The 22,204-nt window shown below is 44.3% G+C and overlaps 1 protein-coding gene across 2 annotated transcripts; it reads right to left on the minus strand.

The window, feature by feature from the left end:
• Positions 1-799: 799 nt before the first annotated feature.
• On the minus strand, positions 800-22,150 carry VPS52 (VPS52 subunit of GARP complex). Of its 2 annotated transcripts, XM_007186902.2 has the most exons (20): positions 21,789-22,150; positions 20,869-20,953; positions 20,660-20,712; positions 20,401-20,476; positions 20,143-20,210; positions 19,674-19,849; positions 19,140-19,290; positions 18,745-18,845; positions 18,511-18,643; positions 18,316-18,373; positions 17,815-17,948; positions 17,217-17,372; positions 16,644-16,762; positions 16,243-16,366; positions 15,857-15,952; positions 15,636-15,743; positions 15,344-15,409; positions 2,056-2,167; positions 1,720-1,838; positions 800-1,513 (listed from the first exon to the last, which is right to left on the minus strand). In XM_007186902.2, exons 1-20 carry the CDS (start codon positions 21,876-21,878, stop codon positions 1,367-1,369), a joined length of 2,172 nt encoding a protein of 723 aa, XP_007186964.1. In that variant the 5' UTR covers positions 21,879-22,150; the 3' UTR covers positions 800-1,366. The 2 variants fall into 2 exon arrangements, with proteins under 2 accessions (XP_007186964.1, XP_007186965.1); XM_007186903.3 differs by lacking the exons at positions 20,869-20,953; positions 21,789-22,150 and having other exon boundaries at positions 20,143-20,214; positions 20,660-20,713.
• Positions 22,151-22,204: the final 54 nt, after the last annotated feature.

The raw sequence follows: 22,204 nt of genomic DNA on the forward strand, positions 1-22,204 counted from the left end.
GCTATGCGCCGGTCCTCGCTTTCAGCCACCCGCACTCGGGCCACACGCGGGACGCCTTTGTACTCTTATTCTGCCTCCGCGGGCGGGCTGGGCCTGCATCCAGAGTGCCGAAGCCGGGGCTGGGAGGGAATGATTAGGCCATAGGGGCGGAGGAAGCGTCTCCAAATTACCATTTTCCCCTGACTGCCCAGGCCTTCCCCCTTAGGACTTAAGGCGCCCCCATGTCTCCCCAGTCTAGAGTCTGAGTTCAAATGAGGTGTACAGGCAGTGGCACCAGGCAGGCGCCGCGTCACAGAAATGGACGAGATGATCACATTGCAAACCTGGCCTACTAATGCCCCAGTGGTGTGGGTACTGCAGCCCTCTAGCAAGTGGCTGTGACAACCACACCAGAGGAGCTAGGGAGCTGACACTGAAGGAGAGGAGGCAATCCCAGGGTCAGCCTGAGGAGGCAGGAGGCAAAGAGAACTGGTGTCGGTGTCAGGGAGCCAAGGCAGACCTTGGACAGTGCCCAAGCTGGCACAGCCCTTGATGCATCTGCCATCTTAACCAGGGCCATTTCCTCCATCAGGCTGGTTACTCATGAAACAGTCTCTGCCCTGAAAGCACTGCAGCCACTCTTTTGGCCTGAGGTAGCTAAAGGTGAGAGGTAACCGTGTGCCCCTACTTTCTGGACACCCACTAGAAGGGATGTAGGCCCAGGAGGTAGTCAGAGAGCCAACGTGACCCTGGAGCAGAGATGGGGCTACTTGAAGGCCCCAGGAGGAAGGAAAAAAGAAATGGGAAAAGAGTGTTATGTCATGTTAAATATTTATTGTTTTCTGCAGACTGACCTTGGTGTAACTCTCAAGCCAGGAGGGGACTGGTTAGTGTTCAAGTTGCTGAGATCTTAGGTCAAAAAGCTACAGAAAAGAACTCACTTCGAGTGAAAAGAAAAAAAACCCATCAACCATTATGAGGCAGTCTCCCCTTGCCACACCAATTCGAAGAGTCGAGGCTTCACACCTCATAACATGGTGACAAGAGCTAAGTGAACCAGAAGGTTTTACTGGGAGAAGAAAAAAGCCCTGGGGGTAGGGCAGTGGAGGGAAAGAGAGGAATGACAAAACTGGAAAAATAATAAAGGTCATTTTGGAAGCCCAGGAGGAAGTGGTCCTGGGAAACCTGAAGACATGGGAGATTCTGAAAGCCAAAGGGATTCAGCTTAACCTGATGAGGCAGGGTCCTGGGAATGAAGGGAGGGTGAGGCATGTCAAGGACCTGGGAGGCAAGGGAAGAACTGGAAGGGGGCCCCCAGGTGAAGAAGGGGATGGGATGGGGCACAGAAGTCCATGGAGACGGCTGGCGGCTCCCAGGGTCTGGCGCATCAGAAGTTGGGCTTGTGCTTCTTGAGCTCCACCATGAGGTGGTGGATGTTGATGAGCTCGGCCCGGGCAGGCAGGGCTCGGAGCTGCGGCTGAGACAGCACCCGGTGGAAGCGATGATAGAGCTGGATCAGCTGGGTCAGCGCTCCCTGCTCAGAGAAAGTCACGGAGGGATGAGAGGTGGGGTGGTGCTAAGGATGATGATTAGGAGTCAGGTTAGGGCTCATCCAGAACTTTGGGCACAGCTGGTAGTTGAAGATCAAGGGTCATTTGTATGATTCTGAGCCCAGAGAAAAGAGGGGGGAAAATCAGTGATGGGGTGGGGTGGGAGTGGGGACTGGGAACTGCAGGTCACCTGGATGATACTGGTTCCATTTTTGAAGTTGGTGAAACTCCGCATTACATCCTGACTCAGAGACTCCACCGATGATTTCCAGGAACTACCAAAGCCACGGATTAGCTGAGTAACCCGGGCTGAGAGTAGGAGGAAAGAGATCATGGCTAAGTGATATTTGATCCCTCTAAGTCCTCCCCAAGGCATAGCCATCCTCACCATGCAAGCCCTCTTTCTTAGTGTCCTCCCAACCCACTCTTTCCTGCTCGACACCCTCCCCATGTAATCTGCATCCTTGAATTTTTCTTTTCCTTTCACCTTTCCACTGACCCCATCACAACCACCCCATCCTCAGACCTTCTTCCCCTCGAAGTCGTTCAGCTTGTCCACGCTCAATCAAAGCCTCAGCTTCCTTCACAAATGCCACCAGACCCCCAAAGGGGGGAGACAGCAATTCTTCAATGAATTCCTATAGAAAAATACACACATACAGAGTTGAGTTTACTGGTGTTGGCAGATTTTCCCCAATTCTGGCATCATGCCCAACTTGGTCCTTAGAAAACTCCCATAACAGAACAGCTAAACTCTGCAAAGGTCATATACTTTAAGACACTGCCAGTCTCACAAGAAGTAGGGGAAATCTCCAAGGATTACCCTCCTCAAAAAAAAATTTTTTTAAATTACATTTGAAAAAAATTGAGCTGGGAGCAGAGGGCCGGAACCAGAGAAGTGGACAACTGGGAGAGGCAGGGCTACCAGAAGGCAAGTGGCCATGGCAACTCTGCTATCAGGAAGCTGAGCCTGATGCTAGCCTTGAGTGAGGATGCTGAGCCTGGTCTCTCACAAGAGCCTCAAAGAGGTGCCAATGTAGACCCAGGTGGACGGCATCTTTCAGCTATTGCAAAAGGAGAGGCAAATCTTCTCTGAAATCCCCTCAATCCCAATTTAGGCCCCTATGACTGCTTAAGACCAAGAAAAGAACTCAAAGATCACCAGTCACAGAAGAAAGCAAGCTACCACGAGAGTCAGCACAGACAATAAGCAATGGACTTAGACCTCCAAAGACTGCCAATGTTAGAACTGTCAGATACAGAGCAGCTAACATTCTCTAAAAACTGTTCAAAGAAGTTAAAGGTACAGACACAAACATGACCAATTAACAAGATTAGGAATGGAAAGGCTTGAAACAAAATGGAATATTAAAGAAATGATTTAAAAATTTTTTAAAAAGTCAACTGGCTAAATCTCAGATTAGAAATATCTGGAAGCATGATAGAGCAAATTGGAATTTATAATTAAAGAAATGACTCAGAATGCAGCACAGACAGATAAGGAGATGGAAATTTTTGAGACACTGATAAGTACAGAAATCTAATGGTCTACGCAGTGATCATTGATGCTACTGGCAAAAAGAGAGCCAAGAAGACATTATGTGCCCCTGATAGAAGTACACACCACTACCTCTCAAATAGCCTTGTAAAAAAAATCTAATTGGAACCTGATCAAGCCTTTCCATCGAATTACACATTTATGGGAAAAGAGGAACAGTTTAGGCATGCCACGTAATGCAGTCAGCAAAATCCAGACTGTACATCATTCTACATGACAAATGACTCAATTTCTTCCACAAATAAATTGCAGAGCGGGGCAGGGGGGTAAGATGGAAGGGAGATCTATAGATTAAAAAGAGACATGTGAAAAAAAAAAAAAAGAGACGTGTATGGATGCATATGGATCCTGACTTGAACCACTGTTTATGAGATAACTGGGGATACCTGAATACTGGCTATTTTGAGAGTGGTTTTTTTCTTTTTTTGGCCGCACCACACGGCTGATCTCATTTCCTCGACCAGGGATTGAACCTGGGCCACCATAGTGAAAGCGCCAAATCCTAACCACTAGACCACCAGGGAACTCCCTGAAAGTGATAATTTTTTTTTAAGTGTGATAAAGTATTGTGGTTTTTAAAACACATCCTGATACAGATGAAGTGATAGGGATGTATAGAATTTAATTCAGGGACTTCCCTGGTAGTGCAGTGGTTAAGAATCTGCCTGCCAATGCAGGGGACATGGGTTCGATCCCTGGTCTGCGAAGATCCCACATGCCGTGAAGCAACTAAGTCCGTGCGCCACAACTTCTGAGCCTGAGCGCCACAACTACTGAAGCCCGTGCGCCTAGAGCCCATGCTCAGCCACAAGAGAAGCCATCACAATGAGAAGCCCACGCACCACAATGAAGAGTAGCCCCCACTCACCACAATTAGAGAAAGCCCACGCACAGCAACGAAGACCCAATGCAGACAAAAAAAAAACTTTTTAAATTCAAAATCACTGGGGGTGGGAAGGACGGGTAGGAGGAGGATGAACAGTGAGTGCTGATACAGATGAAACAAAACTCTCTGTGAGTTGTTACTGGTTGAAGATCTGTGATGGCCCCTGGGAGTTCACCATGTTATCCTCTATATAGCATGTACATTTGAAATTTCCCAAAACAGAGTTAAAATGAAAAAGCAAACAAACAAGTAAAAAACAATGGAAGGGAGGAATTGAAATAGGAAAAGAAAAAAGAAAAAACACAAAAACAAAAAACCCAACCCAAATAGTAAGATCTGGTAAGGTGAAAATGAAACTTTTATTCCATTTAAAAATAAACTACTTCCACTTAAAAATAAAATCTTTTGTGCAATCTAATATGGCACAAATGAACCTGTCTACGAAACAGAAATAGAGCAGAAGCAAGAAGAACTACAATCCTGCAGCAGGTGGAACAAAAACCACATTCACAGAAAGACAGACAAGATGAAAAGGCACAGGGCTATGTACCAGATGAAGGAACAAGATAAAACCCCAGAAAAACAACTAAATAAAGTGGAGATAGGCAACCTTCCAGAACAAGAATTCAGAATAATGATAGTGAAGATGATCCAGGACCTCGGAAAAAGAATGGAGGCAAAGATCGAGAAGATGCAAGATATGTTTAACAAAGACCTAGAAGAATTACAGAACAAACAAACAGAGATGAACAATACAATAACTGAAATGAAAAATACACTGGAAGGAATCAATACCAGAATAACCGAGGCAGAAGAAGGATTAATGACCTGGAAGACAGAATGGTGGAATTCACTGCTGTGGAACAGAATAAAGAAAAAAGAATGAAAAGAAATGAAGACAGCCTAAGAGACCTCTGGGACAACATTAAACGCAACAGCATTCACATTATAGGGTTCCCAGAAGGAGAAGAGAGACAGAAAGGACCAGAGAAAATATTTGAAGAGATTATAGTCAAAAACTTCCTTAACATGGGAAAGGAAATAGACACCCAAGTCCAGGAAGTGCCAAGAGTCCCGTACAGGATAAACCCAAGGAGAAACACATCGACACACATAGTAATCAAATTGGCAAAAATTAAAGACAAAGAAAAATTATTGAAAGCAGCAAGGGAAAAACGACAAACAACATATAATGGAACTCCCATAAGGTTAACAGCTGATTTCTCAGCAGAAATTCTACAAGCCAGAAGGAAGTAGCATGACATACTTAAAGTGATGAAAGGGAAGAAGAACCTACAACCAAGATTACTCTACCCAGCAAGGATCTCATTCAGATTCAATGGAGAAATCAAAAGCTTTACAGACAAGCAAAAGCTAAGAGAATTCAGCACCACCAAACCAGCTCTGCAACAAATGCTAAAGGAACTTCTCTAAGTGGGAAACACAAGAAAAGAAAAGGACCTACAAAAACAAACCGAAAACAACTCAGAAAATGGTAATAGGAACATACATATCGATAATTACCTTAAACATGAACGGATAAAATGCTCCAACCAAAAGATACAGGCTCGCTGAATGGATACAAAAACAAGACCCATATATATGCTGTCTACAAGAGACCCACTTCAGACCTAGGGACACATACAGACTAAAAGTGAGGAGATGGAAAAAGATATTCCACGCAAATGGAAATCAAAAGAAAGCTGGAGTAGCAATACTCATATCAGACAAAATAGACTTTAAAGATTGTTACAAGAGACAAGGAAGGACACTACATAATGATCAAGTATCAATCCAAGAAGAAGGTATAACAATTATAAATATATATGCACCCAACATAGGAGCACCTCAATACATAAGGCAACTGCTAACAGCTATAAAAAAGGAAATCGACAGTAACACAATAATAGTGGGGGACTTTAACACCTCACTTACACCAATGGACAGATCATCCAAACAAAATTAATAAGGAAACACAAGCTTTAAATGACACAACAGACCAGATAGATTTAATTGATATTTATAGGACATTCCATCCAAAAACAGCAGATTACACTTTCTTTTCAAGTGTGCACGGAACATTCTCCAGGATAGATCACATCTGGGGTCACAAATCAAGCCTCAGTACATTTAAGAAAATTGAAATCATATCAAGCATCTTTTCTGACCACAATGCTATGAGATTAGAAATCAATTACAGGGAAAAAAACGTAAAAAACACAAACACATGGAGGCTAAACAATATGTTACTAAATAACCAAGAGATCACTGAAGAAATCAAAGAAGAAATCAAAAAATACCTAGAGACAAATGACAATGAAAACACGACAATCCAAAACCTATGGGATGCAGCAAAAGCAGTTCTAAGAGGGAAGTTTATAGCAATACAATCCTACCTCAAGAAACAACAAACACCTCAAATAAACAATCTAACCTTACACCTAAAGGAACTAGAGAAAGAAGAACAAACAAAACCCAAAGTTAGCAGAAGGAAAGAAATCATAAAGATCAGAGCAGAAATAAATGAAATAGAAACAAAGAAAATAATAGCAAAGATCAATAAAACTAAAAGCTGGTTCTTTGAGAAGATAAACAAAATTGATAAACCATTAGCCAGACTCATCAAGAAAATAAGGGAGAGGACTCAAATCAATAAAATTAGAAATGAAAAAGGAGAAGTTAAAACAGACACCACAGAAATACAGAGCATCCTAAGAGACTACTACAAGCAACTCTATGCCAGTAAAATGGACAACCTGGAAGAAATGGACAAATTCTTAGAAAGGTATAACCTTCCACAACTGAACCAGGAACAAATAGAAAATATGAACAGACCAATCACAAGTAATGAGATTGAAACTGTGATTAAAAATCTTCCAACAGGGCTTCCCTGGTGGCGCAGTGGTTGGGAGTCTGCCTGCTAATGCGGGGGACACGGGTTCGAGCCCTGGTCTGGGAGGATCCCACATGCCGCGGAGCAACTGGGCCCGTGAGCCACAATTACTGAGCCTGCGCATCTGGAGCCTGTGCTCCGCAACAAGAGAGGCCGCGATAGTGAGAGGCCCGCGCGCCGTGATGAAGAGTGGCCCCCGCTTGCCACAACTAGAGAAAGCCCTCGCACAGAAACGAAGACCCAACACAGCCAAAAATAAATAAAATAAATAAAAAAAAAAAAAAAAAAAAAATCTTCCAACAAAGAAAAGTCCAGGACCAGATGGCTTCACAGGTGAATTCTATCAAACATTTAGAGAAGAGCTAACACCCATCCTTCTCAAAGTCTTCCAAAAAATTGCAGAGGAAGGAAAACTCCCAAACTCATTCTATGAGGCCACCATCACCCTGATAACAAAACCAGAAAAAGATACTACAAAAAAAGAAAATTACAGACCAATATCACTCATGAATATAGATGCAAAAACCCTCAACAAAATACTAGCAAACAGAATCCAACAACACATTAAAAGGATCATACACCATGATCAAGTGGGATTTATCCCAGGGATGCAAGGATTCTTCAATATATGCAAATCAATCAATGTGATACAACATATTAACAAATTGAAGAAGAAAAACCATATGATCATCTCAATAGATGCAGAAAAAGCTTTTGACAAAGTGCAACCCCCATTTATGATAAAAACTCTCCAGGAAGTGGGCATAGAGGGAACCTACCTCAACATAATAAAGGCCATATATGACAAACCCACAGCAAACATCATTCTCTATGGTGAAAAACTGAAAGCATTTCATCTAAGATCAGGAACGAGACAAGGATGTCCACTCTCACCACTATTATTCAACACAGTTTTGGAAGTCCTAGCCACGGTAATCAGAAAAGAAAAAGAAATAAAAGGAATACAAATTGGAAAAGAAGAAGTAAAACTGTCACTGTTTGCAGATGACATGATACTATACATTGAGAATCCTAAATATGCCACCAGAAAACTACTAGAGCTAATCAATGAATTGGGTAAAGTTGCAGGATACAAAATTAATGCACAGAAATTTCTTGCATTCCTATACACTAATGATGAAAAGTATGAAAGAGAAATGAAGGAAACACTCCCATTTACTATTGTAACAAAAAGAATAAAATACCTAGGAATAAACCTACCTAGGGAGACAAAAGACCTGTATGCAGAAAACTATAAAACACTGATGAAAGAAATTAAAGACGATACAAACAGATGGAGAGATATACCATGTTCTTGGATTGGAATAATCAATATTATGAAAATGTCTAAACTACCCAAAGTAATCTACAGATTCAATGCAATCCCTATCAAATTACCAATGGCATTTTTTACATAACTAGAACAGAAAATCTTAAAATTTGTTTGGAGACACAAAAGACCCCGAATAGCCAAAGCAGTCTTGAAGGAAAAAAACAGAGCTGGAGGAATCAGACTCCTGACTTCAGACTATACTACAAAGCTACAGTAATCAAGACAATATGGTACTGGCACAAAAACAGAAATATAGATCAATGGAACAGGATAGAAAGCCCAGAGATAAACCCACGCACCTATGGTCAACTAATCTATGACAAAGGAGGCAAGGATATACAATGGAGAAAAGACAGCCTCTTCAATAAGTGTTGCTGGGAAAACTGGACAGCTACATGTAAAAGAATGAAATTAGAACACTCCCTAACACCATACACAAAAATAAACTCAAAATGGATTAAAGACCTAAATGTAAGGCCAGACACCATAAAACTCTTAGAGGAAAACATAGGCATAACACTCTAGGACATAAATCACACAAGATCCTTTTTGACCCACCTCCTAGAGAAATGGAAATAAAAACAAAAATAAACAAATGGGACCTAATGAAACGTAAAAGCTTTTGCACAGCAAAGGAAACCATAAACAAGACAAAAAGACAACCCTCAGAATGGGAGAAAATATTTGCAAATGAAGCAACTGACAAAGGATTAATCTCCAAAATTTATAAGCAGCTCATGCAGCTCAATATCAAAAAAACAAACAACTCAATCCAAAAATGGGCAGAAGACCTAAACAGACATTTCTCCAAAGAAGATATACAGATTGCCAACAAACATATGAAAGAATGCTCAACATCATTAATCATTAGAGAAATGAAAATCAAAACTACAATGAGATATCATCTCACACCAGTAAGAATGGCCACCATCAAAAAATCTACAAACAATAAATGCTGGAGAGGGTGTGGAGAAAAGGGAACCCTCTTGCACTGTTGGTGGGAATGTAAATTGATACAGCCACTATGGAGAACAGGATGGAGGTTCCTTAAAAAACTAAAAATAGAACTACCATACGACCCAGCAATCCCACTACTGGGCATATACCCTGAGAGAACCATAATTCAAAAAGAATCGTACCACAATGTTCACTGCAGCTCTATTTACAATAGCCAGGACATGGAAGCAACCTAAGTGTCCATCGACAGATGGATGGATAAAGAAGCTGTGGCACATATATACAATGGGATATTACTCAGCCATAAAAAGAAACGAAATTGAGTTATTTGTAGTGAGGTGGATGGACCTAGAGTCTGTCATATAGAGTGAAGTAAGTCAGAAAGAGAAAAACAAATACCATACGCTAACACATATATATGGAATCTAAAAAAAAAAAAAAATGGTCACGAAGAACCTAGGGGCAGGACAGGAATAAAGACACAGACCTACTAAAGAATGGACTTGAGGACACAGGGAGGCGGAAGGGTAAGCTGGGACGAAGTGAGACAGTGGCATGGACATATATACACTACCAAATGTAAAACCGATAGCTAGTGGGAAGCAGCCGCATAGCACAGGGAGATCAGCTCGGTGCTTTGTGACCACCTAGAGTGGTGGGTTAGGGAGGATGGGAAGGAGGGAGATGCAAGAGGGAAGAGATATGGGGATATATGTATATGTATAGCTGATTCACTTTGTTATAAAGCAGAAACTAACACACCATTGTAAAGCAATTATACTCCAATAAAGATGTTAAAAAACTGCAGTGAAAAACTGATAAACTTATGAATTTCAAAACATCTGTCTCAACTACCGATAAGTAGACAAAAAAAATCAGTAAAGATATAGGTGATGTGAACAGCAGAATTAAAGAGCTTAATTTCCACACCTGACAATCAAAGAATACACAATCTTCTCAAACATACATGGCGGACTTCCCTGGTGGTCCAGTGGCTAAGACTCTGCACTCCCAATGCACGGGGCCCAGGTTCGATCCCTGGTCAGGGAACTAGATCCCACATGCCGCAACTAAGAACCGCTGCAGCCAAATAAATAAATTTTAAAAATTTTTTAAATTTTAAAATTAAAAAATACCATGGAAAAAAAAAATACCATGGAACATTTACAAAAGTTGATCGTGTCCTAGGCCAAAGCAAAAATAAACAAATTTCAAAAAATTTTCAAATTTCAAGTTTTCAGTACCAAAAGGCCACATTCTCCATCCACAATGCAATTTAGGCATTAATAACAAAAAGATAAATAAAAAAACTACTTTTGGAAATTTTAAAACATTTCTCTAAAAAATCTCATAGACTGAAAAAGAAATGATTGAAATATAAAAATTCTTAGAACTGAATAATAAAAATGCTACATATTCAAACCTACAGAACTCAATAAAAGCAGTACTTAGAGGGAATTTCATATATTTTTTTTTCAATGGCAGTGCCACACTTTTTCGAACAAATATATTTATTTATTTATTTATTTATGGCCGCATTGGGTCTTCATTGCTGCGCGTGGGCTTTCTCTAGCTGCAGCGAGCAGGGGCTGCTCTTCGTTGCGGTGCGCGGGCTTCTGATTGCAGTGGCTTCTCTTGCTGCGGGGCACAGGCTCTAGGGCACACGGCTCTAGGGCACACGCGGGCTTCAGGAGTTGTGGCGCGGGGGCTTAGTTGCTCCGCGGCATGTGGGATCTTCCCGGACCAGGGCTCGAACCCACGTCCCCTGCGTTGGCAGGCCGACTCTTACCCACTGCGCCACCAGGGAAGCCCAGGAATTTCATAGTTTTAAATCTTCCTGGATGTTTGTGCTGGCAATTTCTAAGATACTTACAAGGAAGAGATCATTTCAATCTCAAACTCTTTCAGAATAAAAAGAATGAAGAAATATTTCCTTCCCACCTTCTTCTACAAATCCAGTATGACTTTGGTACCAAAACCACACAAGTACAGTACAAGAAAAGAACATCACAGGCCAATCTCGCTTCTGCACAGAGAAGCAAAAATTCCAAATGAATTAGACCAAATCCAGAATGGTTTAATATTCTAAAATCTACAAATGTAATATACCACACAGTAGTTTTTTTTTTTAATTGAAGTATAGTTGATTTACAACATTGTGATACTTTCAGGTGTATAGCAAAGTGATTCAGATATAGATATATATACATATAGTTATATACATTCTTTTTCAGATTCTTGTCCATTATAGGTTATTACAAGATATTGAATATAGTTCTCTGTGCTATACAGTAGGTCCTTGTTGTTTATTTTATATATAGTTGTGTGTATCTGTTAATCCCAAAGTCCTAATTTATCCCACCCATGACATAATAGATTTTTTTAAAATTAAATATATGACTACCTCAATGTATGCAGAAAAAGCACACATTCTTGATTAAAAATAATACCTATTCATGATTTTTTAAAAATTAATAACTCTTGGCATACTAGGGATCGAAAGGAATTTTCTTCACCTGATAAAGGATATCTATAAAAAACCTACAACAGTACTCTTAATGCGGAAATGATGAAAGCATTCCTTTTAAAATTAGGAAGAGATAAGCGTTCTCACTATCACCACTTCTATTCAACCATTCAGCTTTGTACTGGAGGTACTTGCCAATGCAGTAAGAGAACAAAGACATAGAGAAATTAAATACATAGGGATCAGAAAAGAAGAAATAAAACTGTCACAATTCAGAGATGATGAACGCCTACAAAGAAACACACACACACCTCCAAAAATATTATTAGAAATAATTTAGGGGACTTCCCTGCTGGCGAAGTGGTTAAGAATCCGCCTGCCAATGTAGGGGATACGGGTTCGATCCCTCGTCCAGGAAGATCCCACATGCCGCGGAGCAACTAAGCTCATGAGCCACAACTATTGAGCCCGAGTGCCACAACTACTGAAGCCCGCGCGACTAGAGCCCGTGCTCCACAACAAGAGAAGCCACCGCAGTGAGAAGCCCGCGCACCACAAAGAAGAGTAGCCCCTGCTCGCCGCAACCAGAGAAAGCCTGCGGAAGCCTCCACGTGGCGATGAAGACCCAGCACAGCCAAATATAAATAAATAAATTTTAAAAAATAAAAATAAAGTTAAAATGATACTTTTTAAAAAAAGAAAGAATTTAGGAAGGTGGCTGGCTATATAATCCATGTACAAAAATCAACGGCATTTCTATACACCACTTCAAACAAGTAAATTTCTTTTTTAAAAGACAATATTTAAGGAGCAACAGTTTATTTAAAGGACAAATCCTAAAAGAATAGAGTCCAAACAATTAGAGAGAAAAAAAAATGTAGTTATTATTTCTAGTAATTCCTAGTATTATTCTTAGTAATTATCCCTAAATAAATGTAGATTTATTTCTAGTAGGAAAAACTACAATAAAAACTCCTAGCACACAAGTGATTAAAAGGAATTTTCTTAACCTGATAAAGGGCTTCTACAAAAAAACCTACATCTACATTACTCTTAATGAGAAAATGATAAAAGCATTTCTTTTAAACTCAGGAACAGGATATTATTCAACTATTACACTCTGTCATAGAGGTCCTGGCCAGAAGAGTAAAAGATCAAAGACATAAGAAATAAAAGGTAAAGAATTAGGAAGGATTTATGTATTCCTAGTAGGACTAAAGCTACATATTACACCTACCTAGGAACAATTCTAACAAAAGATTTGCAATATCTTTGTGCTGAAAATTATAAAAGTTTATCAAAAGACATTAAAGAATATATTTAAAAATGTAGAGAGGGGCCATGTTGATGGGAAGTTTCAATATCAAAAAGTATCAATTCTTCTAAACTGATCAATGCAACTACATTCAAAATCATTAATGAGCTTTTTTCATGTGAAAACTTATAAGCCGATCATAAAATTTACATGAAAAATCAAAAGGCCAATAATACTCAAGATAATGATGAAAAAGAAGGTAGGAGAGGGAATTCCCTGGCAGTCCAGTGGTTAGGACTCCGCACTTCCATTGCAGGTGGCATGGGTTCGATCCCTGGTTGCGGAACTAAGATCCCACAAGCTGCATGGTGCGGCCAAAAACAAAACAAAACAAAACAAACAAAAAAGAAGGTAGGAGAATTTGTCCTAAAAGCATAATAATTAAAACTGTTTTGCAGGGTAGACAAATTGATCAATGGAATAGACTAGAGGCAAGAGGCACATGTTTGTGGAGTTTTGCTGTGTGACAGAGACGGGACTACAGATCAGATGGGGAAAGAAAGGAACTTCCTATAAATGGTTCTAGGCCAATCATTTTTCCAAACAGAAAATAATTAGTTTCCTACCTCACATCATACACAAAAATCAATTCTAGGTAAATTTAGGGCTTAAAAGTAAAAAGCAAAATTCTACAGTATTAAGAAAAAAATACAGTATAATATTTTTATGACTTTGGGATAATTAGGGATTTCTTAAACAAAACACAAAAATAAAAATTATTAAATTCATCAAGTTACGATTAGAAATTTCTGTTCATCATAAGACAACATAAAAAAAGTAAAAAGGGGGGACTTCCCTGGTGGTCCAGTGGTTAAGAATCCACCTTCCATTGCAGGGGATGGGGGTTCGATCCCTGGTCGGGGAATTAAGATCCCACATGCGGTGGTGCAGCTAAGCCCGCGTGCGCCGGAACTAAGACCCAATGCAGCCAAATAAATAAATAAATGAATATTAAAAAAAATAAGAAAAAGAAAAAAAAGTAAAAAGGGGAATTCCCTGGCAGTCCAGAGGTTAGGACTCCGCACTTTCACTGCCGAGGGCCTGGGTTTGATCCCTGGTCAGGGAACTAAGATCCCACAAGCCTCACAGAGAGGGCAAAAAAATTTCTTTAAATAAAATTAAATTTTAAAAAAAAGGTAAAAGATAAAACACCTCCTGAAAGGTATCTGCAACCTATACAATCAACAAAAGATTAGTAGAACTTTTGTATTAAGTTTTTTTGTATTAAGAACTCTTGTATTATTATATTGTATTATTTTTTGTATTAAGAACTTTTGTATTAAGTATTTTGTATTAAGAACTCTTATAAATCAATAAGAAAAACACAAACAGCCCAAGTTTTAAAAGATCAAATGCTATGACAGACATTTTACAGAAAAGAAAAATTTGTATGGTTACTTAACATTTGAAATGATGCTCCATCTCATTAGTAACCAGGAAAATGCAAATCAAGATCCCAGTGAGACACCCACCAGAAAGGCAAAGATAGTATGATCTATCATATGTTGGAGAAAATATGACTCAATGAAAATTCTTATACATTTCAGGTAAGGAATAAACTGGTCCCATCACTTAGGAAAACAATTTGGCATTGTCTCATAAAGTTGAATACTAGCATTCTCCAGATGCAGCAAGCCTACTCCTACTTCCAAGAGAGATTTTTGATAAAACTTTTGATATATCTATGTGTGCTAAAAGACATAATTGTTCATAAAACAATGCTCACAGGAGCAAGAAACTGGAAATAATCCAAATGTCCTCTGTTATATTCACACAGTGTAACATTATATTGCAGTGAAAAAGAATGAGCTACAGCCATATGTCATAACAGGACGATACTAGAAATATTATGCATGAAATAATCCTGTGACTCTTGCTTTTATGGCAAAAACCCAAAACCAAATAGTTACTGTTTTGGCATACCTATAGCTCTATTTTTTTTTTACTTTTTTTTTTGGCCACACCATGCGGTATGTGGAATCTTAGTTCCCCAACCAGGGATCAAACCCGTGCCCCCTGCAGTGGAAGCGCAGAGTCCTAACCACTGGACCACCAGGGAAGTCCCTATAGCTGTATTTTTAAAAGCCAGGGCGTGATAAAGACAACATTTAGGTCAAGAGGTGCCTCTATGTGAGATGCAGGGTGATGGGGTGGGGTTTATTGCCAAGGTGTGTGGTAGGTTCATGGATGTCTATATCATTAAAAAAATACAAAAGAAAATAAAATAGACCAATAATGACAGCATGTTGTGAACCAAGAGTTATAACAATTCCAATTCTGTGTATCTGGAGTCTGCTAACACACACACACACACACACACACACACACACACACACACACACACACACACAATCTGAACTAAACAGCACATGGGACTATCCCTTTCCTCTTCCCCACACCCCTACCTGTGTACGAGCATTGAGCAGCTGTTGGAAACTTTCAACCTCTTTGCTGTCATCCGCAGCCCGCTCCTAAGGGAAGACAAAGGGAAATCTCAAGTTTGGGGAGAAGCTGCCCTTCACGTCAGAATATCCCCTTCTCCCCACATTTACTGTACGTAGCCAGACGCTGTGCCAGTCTGCAAGAATAAAACACCAAACAAAGCCAGCATAATCTTTGCCCTCATGGAGGTAACGGAGCAGTGGGGGGAACCCGAATTCTCCGGGGAGGGAGACAAGGAGAAAGGGCTTCAGGTACCATCAGCACCCCCAGCATCATGTCGTAGTTGTTGATCAGAAACACAAGCTGCTCCTTCCTTGAGGAGAACTCGGCTGCCACTCGGAGGACAAAATTCTCCACCTCCACCTGAAAAAAAAATGAGAGGAGGATGTGACAGAAGCAGGCAAGGGCCCCCACCTCACACTCCAGCCCCCTGCAGCAGCCCTGTGGCTCGGAAACCTCTCCCAGCCGCCCCTTACCTGTAGCTGGCCCAGCAGCTGCATCGTCCGTTCATTGGGAATCGTCTGATTGATGCTGACAAGAGCAGAGGAGAACTCTGCATAGCGGCGTGTGATCTGGGAGAAAGAAGGTGGGAAGAAAAATCACGCCAACCCCCTGGCCCAACCCATGAAACCCCCAACTCCCTTGAAGCTGGCCAACCGGTCTCTGGGTGACTCCCACCTCCAATCCCTCCCACCACAGTGCCCAGCCCACCCTGAGTCTGACCACACTCCCAGACTGCCCCTCACACAGCGTGGCTAGCTGTCCAGCCAGGCTCATGGACACAACCGTGAACCTGGGTGATCCCTGCAGCGAGGCTTCAAGCCCTGCCTTTCAACAGCCCGTTACCCCTGCCCGCCCTCACGTAGTGAGGCCGAGTGTCCAGCCCCCCGAGGCGCTGAGGGTCAGTGCTGCGGACACTCTGGACGTTCATCTCCAGGATCAGTTCAAACCGTGGCCACAGCAAGGCAAGCACTTGTTCCCAGTACCTGTGGGCTTGATCAGAATGAGAGATCTGGCAAGGAACGTCAGGGGTGGGGGCCAGGGGGAGGGTGTGTGTGCGGAAACCCTGATCGATGAGTGATGGTTGGTGGAGGCTGGAGTGGGTGCGAAAGGTGAGTCTGGAAGCAGCAATACTGCCTCTAGACAGACAAATGGGAACAGGGTCAATGGTTCAGGTCAGGAGGAGCCCATGGGTCAGGGCAGGCTGGTGCAAGACTAAAGATTTCAAGGCCAGTGGGACATCAAGGACCAGAACTCAGCGACCTGTCCAGGGCAGGAACATCCCTCTTGGCTGCAATGTTGCGGAATCGGAGGACAATATGGATACAGAGAAAAACAGCAATGGCATCGTAGCAGTCAGTGAGGTAAGACTCCAGGTGTTTCTGTGATTTAGGAACAGGCAGGGGATTGGAAGAGAGTATCTGTTACTTTGCTTTTCCCAGTGGCCATGGACAGATGCTTGTGCTCCCCTGGGGACCTGGCACTGGGGAGGGGATCTAAATGGGAAATGCTCCTTCCCTGCCCACTGGCCACTCGGGTGGTCCTGCTGCCTTGCTCCCCAGATCTAAAATCACAAGCCCATCATAGCAGAATTCAGGGCTGAACACCAAGGTTTAGGGGCCCTTGAGTTTTCAGGTGCTGTCACCTGTGTGTCCCCAAGAGCCTCCGGGACCCCAAGCTTTGATGGTTTCATGGGGAGTCACACAGCGAGGACGTGGCTCATGCATTTTAGAACAAGGGGATCCTGGTTTCAGTAACCCCAGGGCTGTGACCTCACTGTGGTGCTGACGAAAACTGGGGACAGAGTTCTAAGAGCCCGGGAGCGAGGGAGCCTACCAGGGTCATGCTGAGCGTGCGGCCCATGACGGCGTGGAAGAGGTCCTGTGCAGCCGAGCCAGACACCACAAAGAATTCACAGATGAAAAGGTATTCACGGCAGGAGTTGTCGAGGAGGGCGTAGTGCTGGCTGCGGAAGAGGGCCTCAAAAGGATACTAGGATGGAAGCGGTAAGAAGAGAGACAGACGGGATGGACCCCAGTACCAGCAGTCCGTGGACACAGTTGGGAAATCAGCAGACCTGGGTAATGGGAGCTCAGGAGACCCTCCCCATCTACCCCTAGTCCAGGCTGCGAAAGAGCATCCTGAACGGGTACTGAAGAGGTAGGGGGAGGGGGGGCACGAGAAGAGGCCGCCCCCACCTGCTGTTGCTGCTCCCATATCCTCCTCCACACCTGCCTCGTGACATACCACCCACCTCTTCCCTCTGTACACTCTAAGTCAATGGTCCCAACCCTCTTATCACAGAACACTGGGGTGACTGGAGAAGGGGACTCCCACGGGGGCCTGCAGTAGGGGAAGCTTTGCCCTGAGGTCTGTACTCGGAGTTCTCCCACCCCCCCCAACCCCGTCGGCTAAGGCTTGCTCCTCCTCCTACCCTCTGTTCTCCCCGCTGGGCCGTGTGGGGCACAAGGATGGGGGCTTCCAGTTCAGTGGGGGAGATGACAGAGCCCCTGGTCCCCAGGGTGAAGATGGTGTTCCTGCTGCGGAGGGATGGCTTTGAGAAGAATCGTGGAGAGTCAGAGTCAAGGAAAACAGTCAGATCACAACTGTGATGGAAGGTCAAAGACTCAGGACCTCCAGGGGCACCCAGCAGCCAGACACAGCCCCAGGGTCCCTCTTTCCCAGTTCTGGGGCCCCACTTCACCTCACATCGGTGAATGGACTCTAAGGAGCCTCTACACCCCCTGACATCATATGCAAAACTCTGTGTCAAGATGATTTGTGCATTTTTCTGGGGAGGGAGGCCACAGCCTTGATCACATTCTCAAAGGTTTTGGTCCCACAGAAAAAGGTAAGCAGCAGTGCCTTGGAGGCTGGAGCCAGAAGCCCCCTCACTCTCCAGACCCAGCATGAGGGCCCCTCAGCTCCAGGATATCTTTCTTGGCTGTATCTTCCACGCCCATTAGATCATCCTTCTCAGCGACTTCCTCATACTAGAGAAAAGAGCAGAGAGAACCGTGAACCACTGCTTCCCCCCAAAAATGTCTTTTTATACTGTCCCCCATTGCCCCGTAGCTGCCCCTCCCCGCAGCCAAGGGGCCCAGGACTGCCTCTCCCTCCGTGGCCTCACCTGCACCTTCATGAGCCGCCCCAGGTAAGAGCGGTAGTAGGACAGGTAGATCTTGCTCAGCGTCTCCACGTACTCGTCCCTGATCTCCTTTGCGGTGGCCCGTTCGTTGCCCAGCAGGAACTGATAGAAAAACCTGGAGGAGCCAGGGACCAGTCAGTCTCCCTGACGGCCCAAGATGCCCAGCATCATGCTGGGCTGCTCAAGAGCTCCGAGGCCCTTCCTTTGGGCGACAACCTGTACTTCAGCAGGGCCGTCTGGGGGATCTGATAGTTGGTCATTGGTTTTCTGAAGGAATAGATCTTCTGAAGGATGAACTCTCGGATCTTCGTCACTGCCTAGACATGGGGGACCAAACACAGGGCATGAAGCTGCAACCTTCTCACTGTTTGGGAATTACTGAGGGAAGGAACAAATGTTGGATATGGGAGGAGGAAGAGTAGAGAATACCTCTTTTGATATTTCTTAAGACTTTCAGGGGAACCCAGAGATGTGAGAATGAGCTCTGCCAGGTAAAGGCAAGGTGAAGTTCTTGGGCACAGGCTACAATGAGCTTTGCCAGGGCAATTCAGGGTGGACTTCTCAGGGAGGCTGGTTTGAGTAGTCTCTAGGGTATCCACCCCCCTCCCCACCTTGATCCGGAGCCGGTCGAGCACGCCTCGGACGTCTGCGCAGGCCGCTGTGCCCCTAGCCTCCTGCTCTCGGACTGCAGCTGCCTTGGCATCCAGCTCCTGCAGCTGCTCCAGGAACCGGGGCTCTGTGACTGGTGCCTCCAGAATTGCCCTGGGGAGCAAGGAGGGGTGGGGTGGGTGCGGAGGGAGACCCAGACACCCCTAGACTCTAAACCATACCCCTGGCATCCAGCCTCTGTCTCCTCTCCCTTCTTACACTGCATCATAGAGTCAGGACACACGTACAAAGTTTTCTGTTCCTAGACACACACACCTCCACCACCCACGTAAGCCTTGGACCCCCTTCTCTACGCCCGACCCTGGATGATTCCTAATCTTTGATGCCTAAAGCCTGCATCAAGGTTAGGAAGAGCTGTCAACCCACTCATCAGTTTCTGGAAGTGACGTGATGGAGACCCATGTGGTAAGTAGGGTAGGTCGCTCCAGCCCATCTACTTGGTATAAACATTATGCCCCTTCAAACTGGTGACTCACGTGACCAGAGCAGAGGGCACCACCAGACCATCGACAAGCTCCCCGAGTTTCCCCCGGACAGCCTGGCGGTTTCGAAGCCGAATGTTCATGGCTCCTGACTGCTCCTGCAGTGTCCGGATCTCAGAGCTGATGGAGCTGAGATCACTCTGAAAAGCTCCCAACATCTGCTCCATGCGCTGGGGGAAGGTGGAAGTGTTACTGAATGGCCATAGGGTTGGTAAGGGACGAGTGGGCCACCCAAGTTTCTTGGTAAAATCTCCAGTATCTATCAGTCCATGAGGGTAGTGGGTGATAAGGGAAGAGGTACCTGAAAGGTCACTGGCAAATAACATTAGTCATAGGAGCAACAACAAAAAAGGCTGCTGAGGTCATCCTGAAAGTGATTCTAATTGTCCCCGCCTGAGGCTGATGACGTAAAGAAAGGTCCCAGAGACCATGATCTGGGCTCAGGATTATGAGGGTTACTAACCTCAAGGACAGCATCACAGGCTGTGATCTGGTTGTGCAGAGATGCTATGTTCTCACTCTCTTGGATATCTGACTCACAAAAAGTCAAGGGGCCTCACTGTGGAGATGGAGATCCTCAGACCCGCAGGACCCCTCCAATTTCTCCCTGAGGTGACATAAACCTCAGAGAGAAGATAGCAGCCCCAGCTGGGCTGTCAGCACCATGCCCCCCAAAATGCCCATTTTAATAACACCACCCTTTTTCTCTGCTGGAGGATACAATCCCGAATGGACTTCTGCTCAATCTGCTGTAGCTCCAGCTCAACCTGCTTTGAATAGTGACGGAGATCCACACCCTGGGAGGACAGAAACGTGACAGGTCAGGAGGGAGTCAGTGAAGGGATGCTGGAACAGAGTCAATGAAGGACTAGAGAGTAAGACACCAAGGTGATATTAGAAGAGCAAGAGATTGTTTTCTTCTTCTTTTCTTTGAGGGGAGGGTAAGTGGAGGGACAGATTAGTATAGTGGAAAACCTCACCGTTTTAAGAGCTTCCTTTACTAACTCATCCTCCAGATTCGCCTGAATGTGAACTGCAAATAGAAGTTCATCGTAAGGGTCCATCCAGCTCCTCCACAGCTCCATCCCCACATTGAACATCTGCACACTAACCCCTGCCTTAGTACTTCCAGCCCCCATGCCTCTCAGGTTATAGGAACTGCATACCCCGCCCCCGTGCCATCACTTACCATCCACTTCATCCAGGATGAATTCATCAGAGGTGATGTCCAACTCTCCAAGCTGCACTGGCTCCTGAAGACCCGGACCACCCTCCTGGAGAGGGACAGGTTAATGGGAAAGCAAGGGGGAGAACAAAATATAATGGGATAATCACCAACCCTTCAAGTGGGGGAGAAGGACTTTCACTGGGGAGCCATAGGTAAATACTGAGTCCAAAAATTCCAAAAGTCTCATATTGTCTCAGTCTTACTGATTGGGGCTGATGGGTAGGGAATATGACCAGGAGACAGGCAACCCAGAAAGGGCGGAGGTGACCAAATGAGGAAAATTAGGAGATGCAGAGGACAGAGCAGAACCTGCAGTTGAATTTAGGATCTCTACACTCCTGCTATCTTAGGTGTTCTATCACCATCCCTCTGGGGAGCCCCAGCCTTTCTAGAAATGTCAGCTAACCTATAGTGTTTACCTACATGCCAGGTGCCATCTTATTTGTATTCATTTGCCTAATCCTAACCGACAACCTATACAGGAGGTCTTATTTTCTTCATCATAGGTGTGGAAAGTGATGGCACAGAGGGACTAGTTAACTTGCCCAAAGACACACAGAGTGTAAGTGGCAGAGATGGAATTAGAACCCAAGCAATCTAACTCCAGAGGCGATGTTCCTAGCTGTTACTCTACACTGCTTCTCTATTCTGCCCAAACATCTGGAGATTAACTGAAATTGTGGCCCCAGAACCTGAGTCTCGGCCATTCTGGTCCCCGCTCAGGTTCAGGTCCGATTCCAGGAAGGTGTATGGAGAGCCAAACCGGGTAGCATCACCGGTAGCAGCCGAGCTCCCAACCTTGTGCCTACACCCAGCCCAGGCCTTTCTGACGTGAGGAGATGGGACGAGACTCTGGAGGAGAAACAGCCCTGCGTTCTCACCAGCGGGCCCTCCTCCTCCTCCATATCTGAGGCTCCGGCCCGCAACACCAGCTCCCGGGCGGCTGCAGCCATGGTCGCAGCGGCGGCCATTCCGCGCAGCCTCACTTCCGGCAGCTGTCAGGCGAGTCCGTTCCCCGGAGTGGAACTACAAGTCCTGGAGTGTCTTGCACGGCGCGAAATCGCTCCCAGATATTTGAGTTAAATTGTTTGCCTCCAGCCTTTCCCTTTCAGCTCTAACCGCTTCACCCAGGTGCAAATGGGAATTGGAAGTCTTAAGCACGATCTCAATCCGGAACGTTCGTCGCTCTCACACCCAAGAACTTTACGAACACGTTACCGCACCGGAACTCTTGACGCCCAACTCAGACTCTCGCACAGTTTCCGGAAGCTCCTCATCAAGATCGCTCCGCCCCTTC

This window comes from Balaenoptera acutorostrata, chromosome 10 (assembly GCF_949987535.1).
Source record: "Balaenoptera acutorostrata chromosome 10, mBalAcu1.1, whole genome shotgun sequence".
NCBI lineage: Eukaryota > Metazoa > Chordata > Mammalia > Artiodactyla > Balaenopteridae > Balaenoptera > Balaenoptera acutorostrata.

Excerpts from the sequence above, each read along its gene's own strand:
- VPS52 (XM_007186902.2), bottom strand. The coding sequence starts at position 21,878 with ATGGCCGCCGCTGCGACCATGGCTGCAGCCGCCCGGGAGCTGGTGTTG. Across the intron at positions 20,954-21,788 it reads AGGAGGAGGAGGGCCCGCTG|GAGGGTGGTCCGGGTCTTCA; the intron begins GTGAGAACGCAG and ends GTCCCTCTCCAG. Across the intron at positions 15,410-15,635 it reads TGATGCTGGGGGTGCTGATG|GAGCGGGCTGCGGATGACAG; the intron begins GTACCTGAAGCC and ends GTCTTCCCTTAG.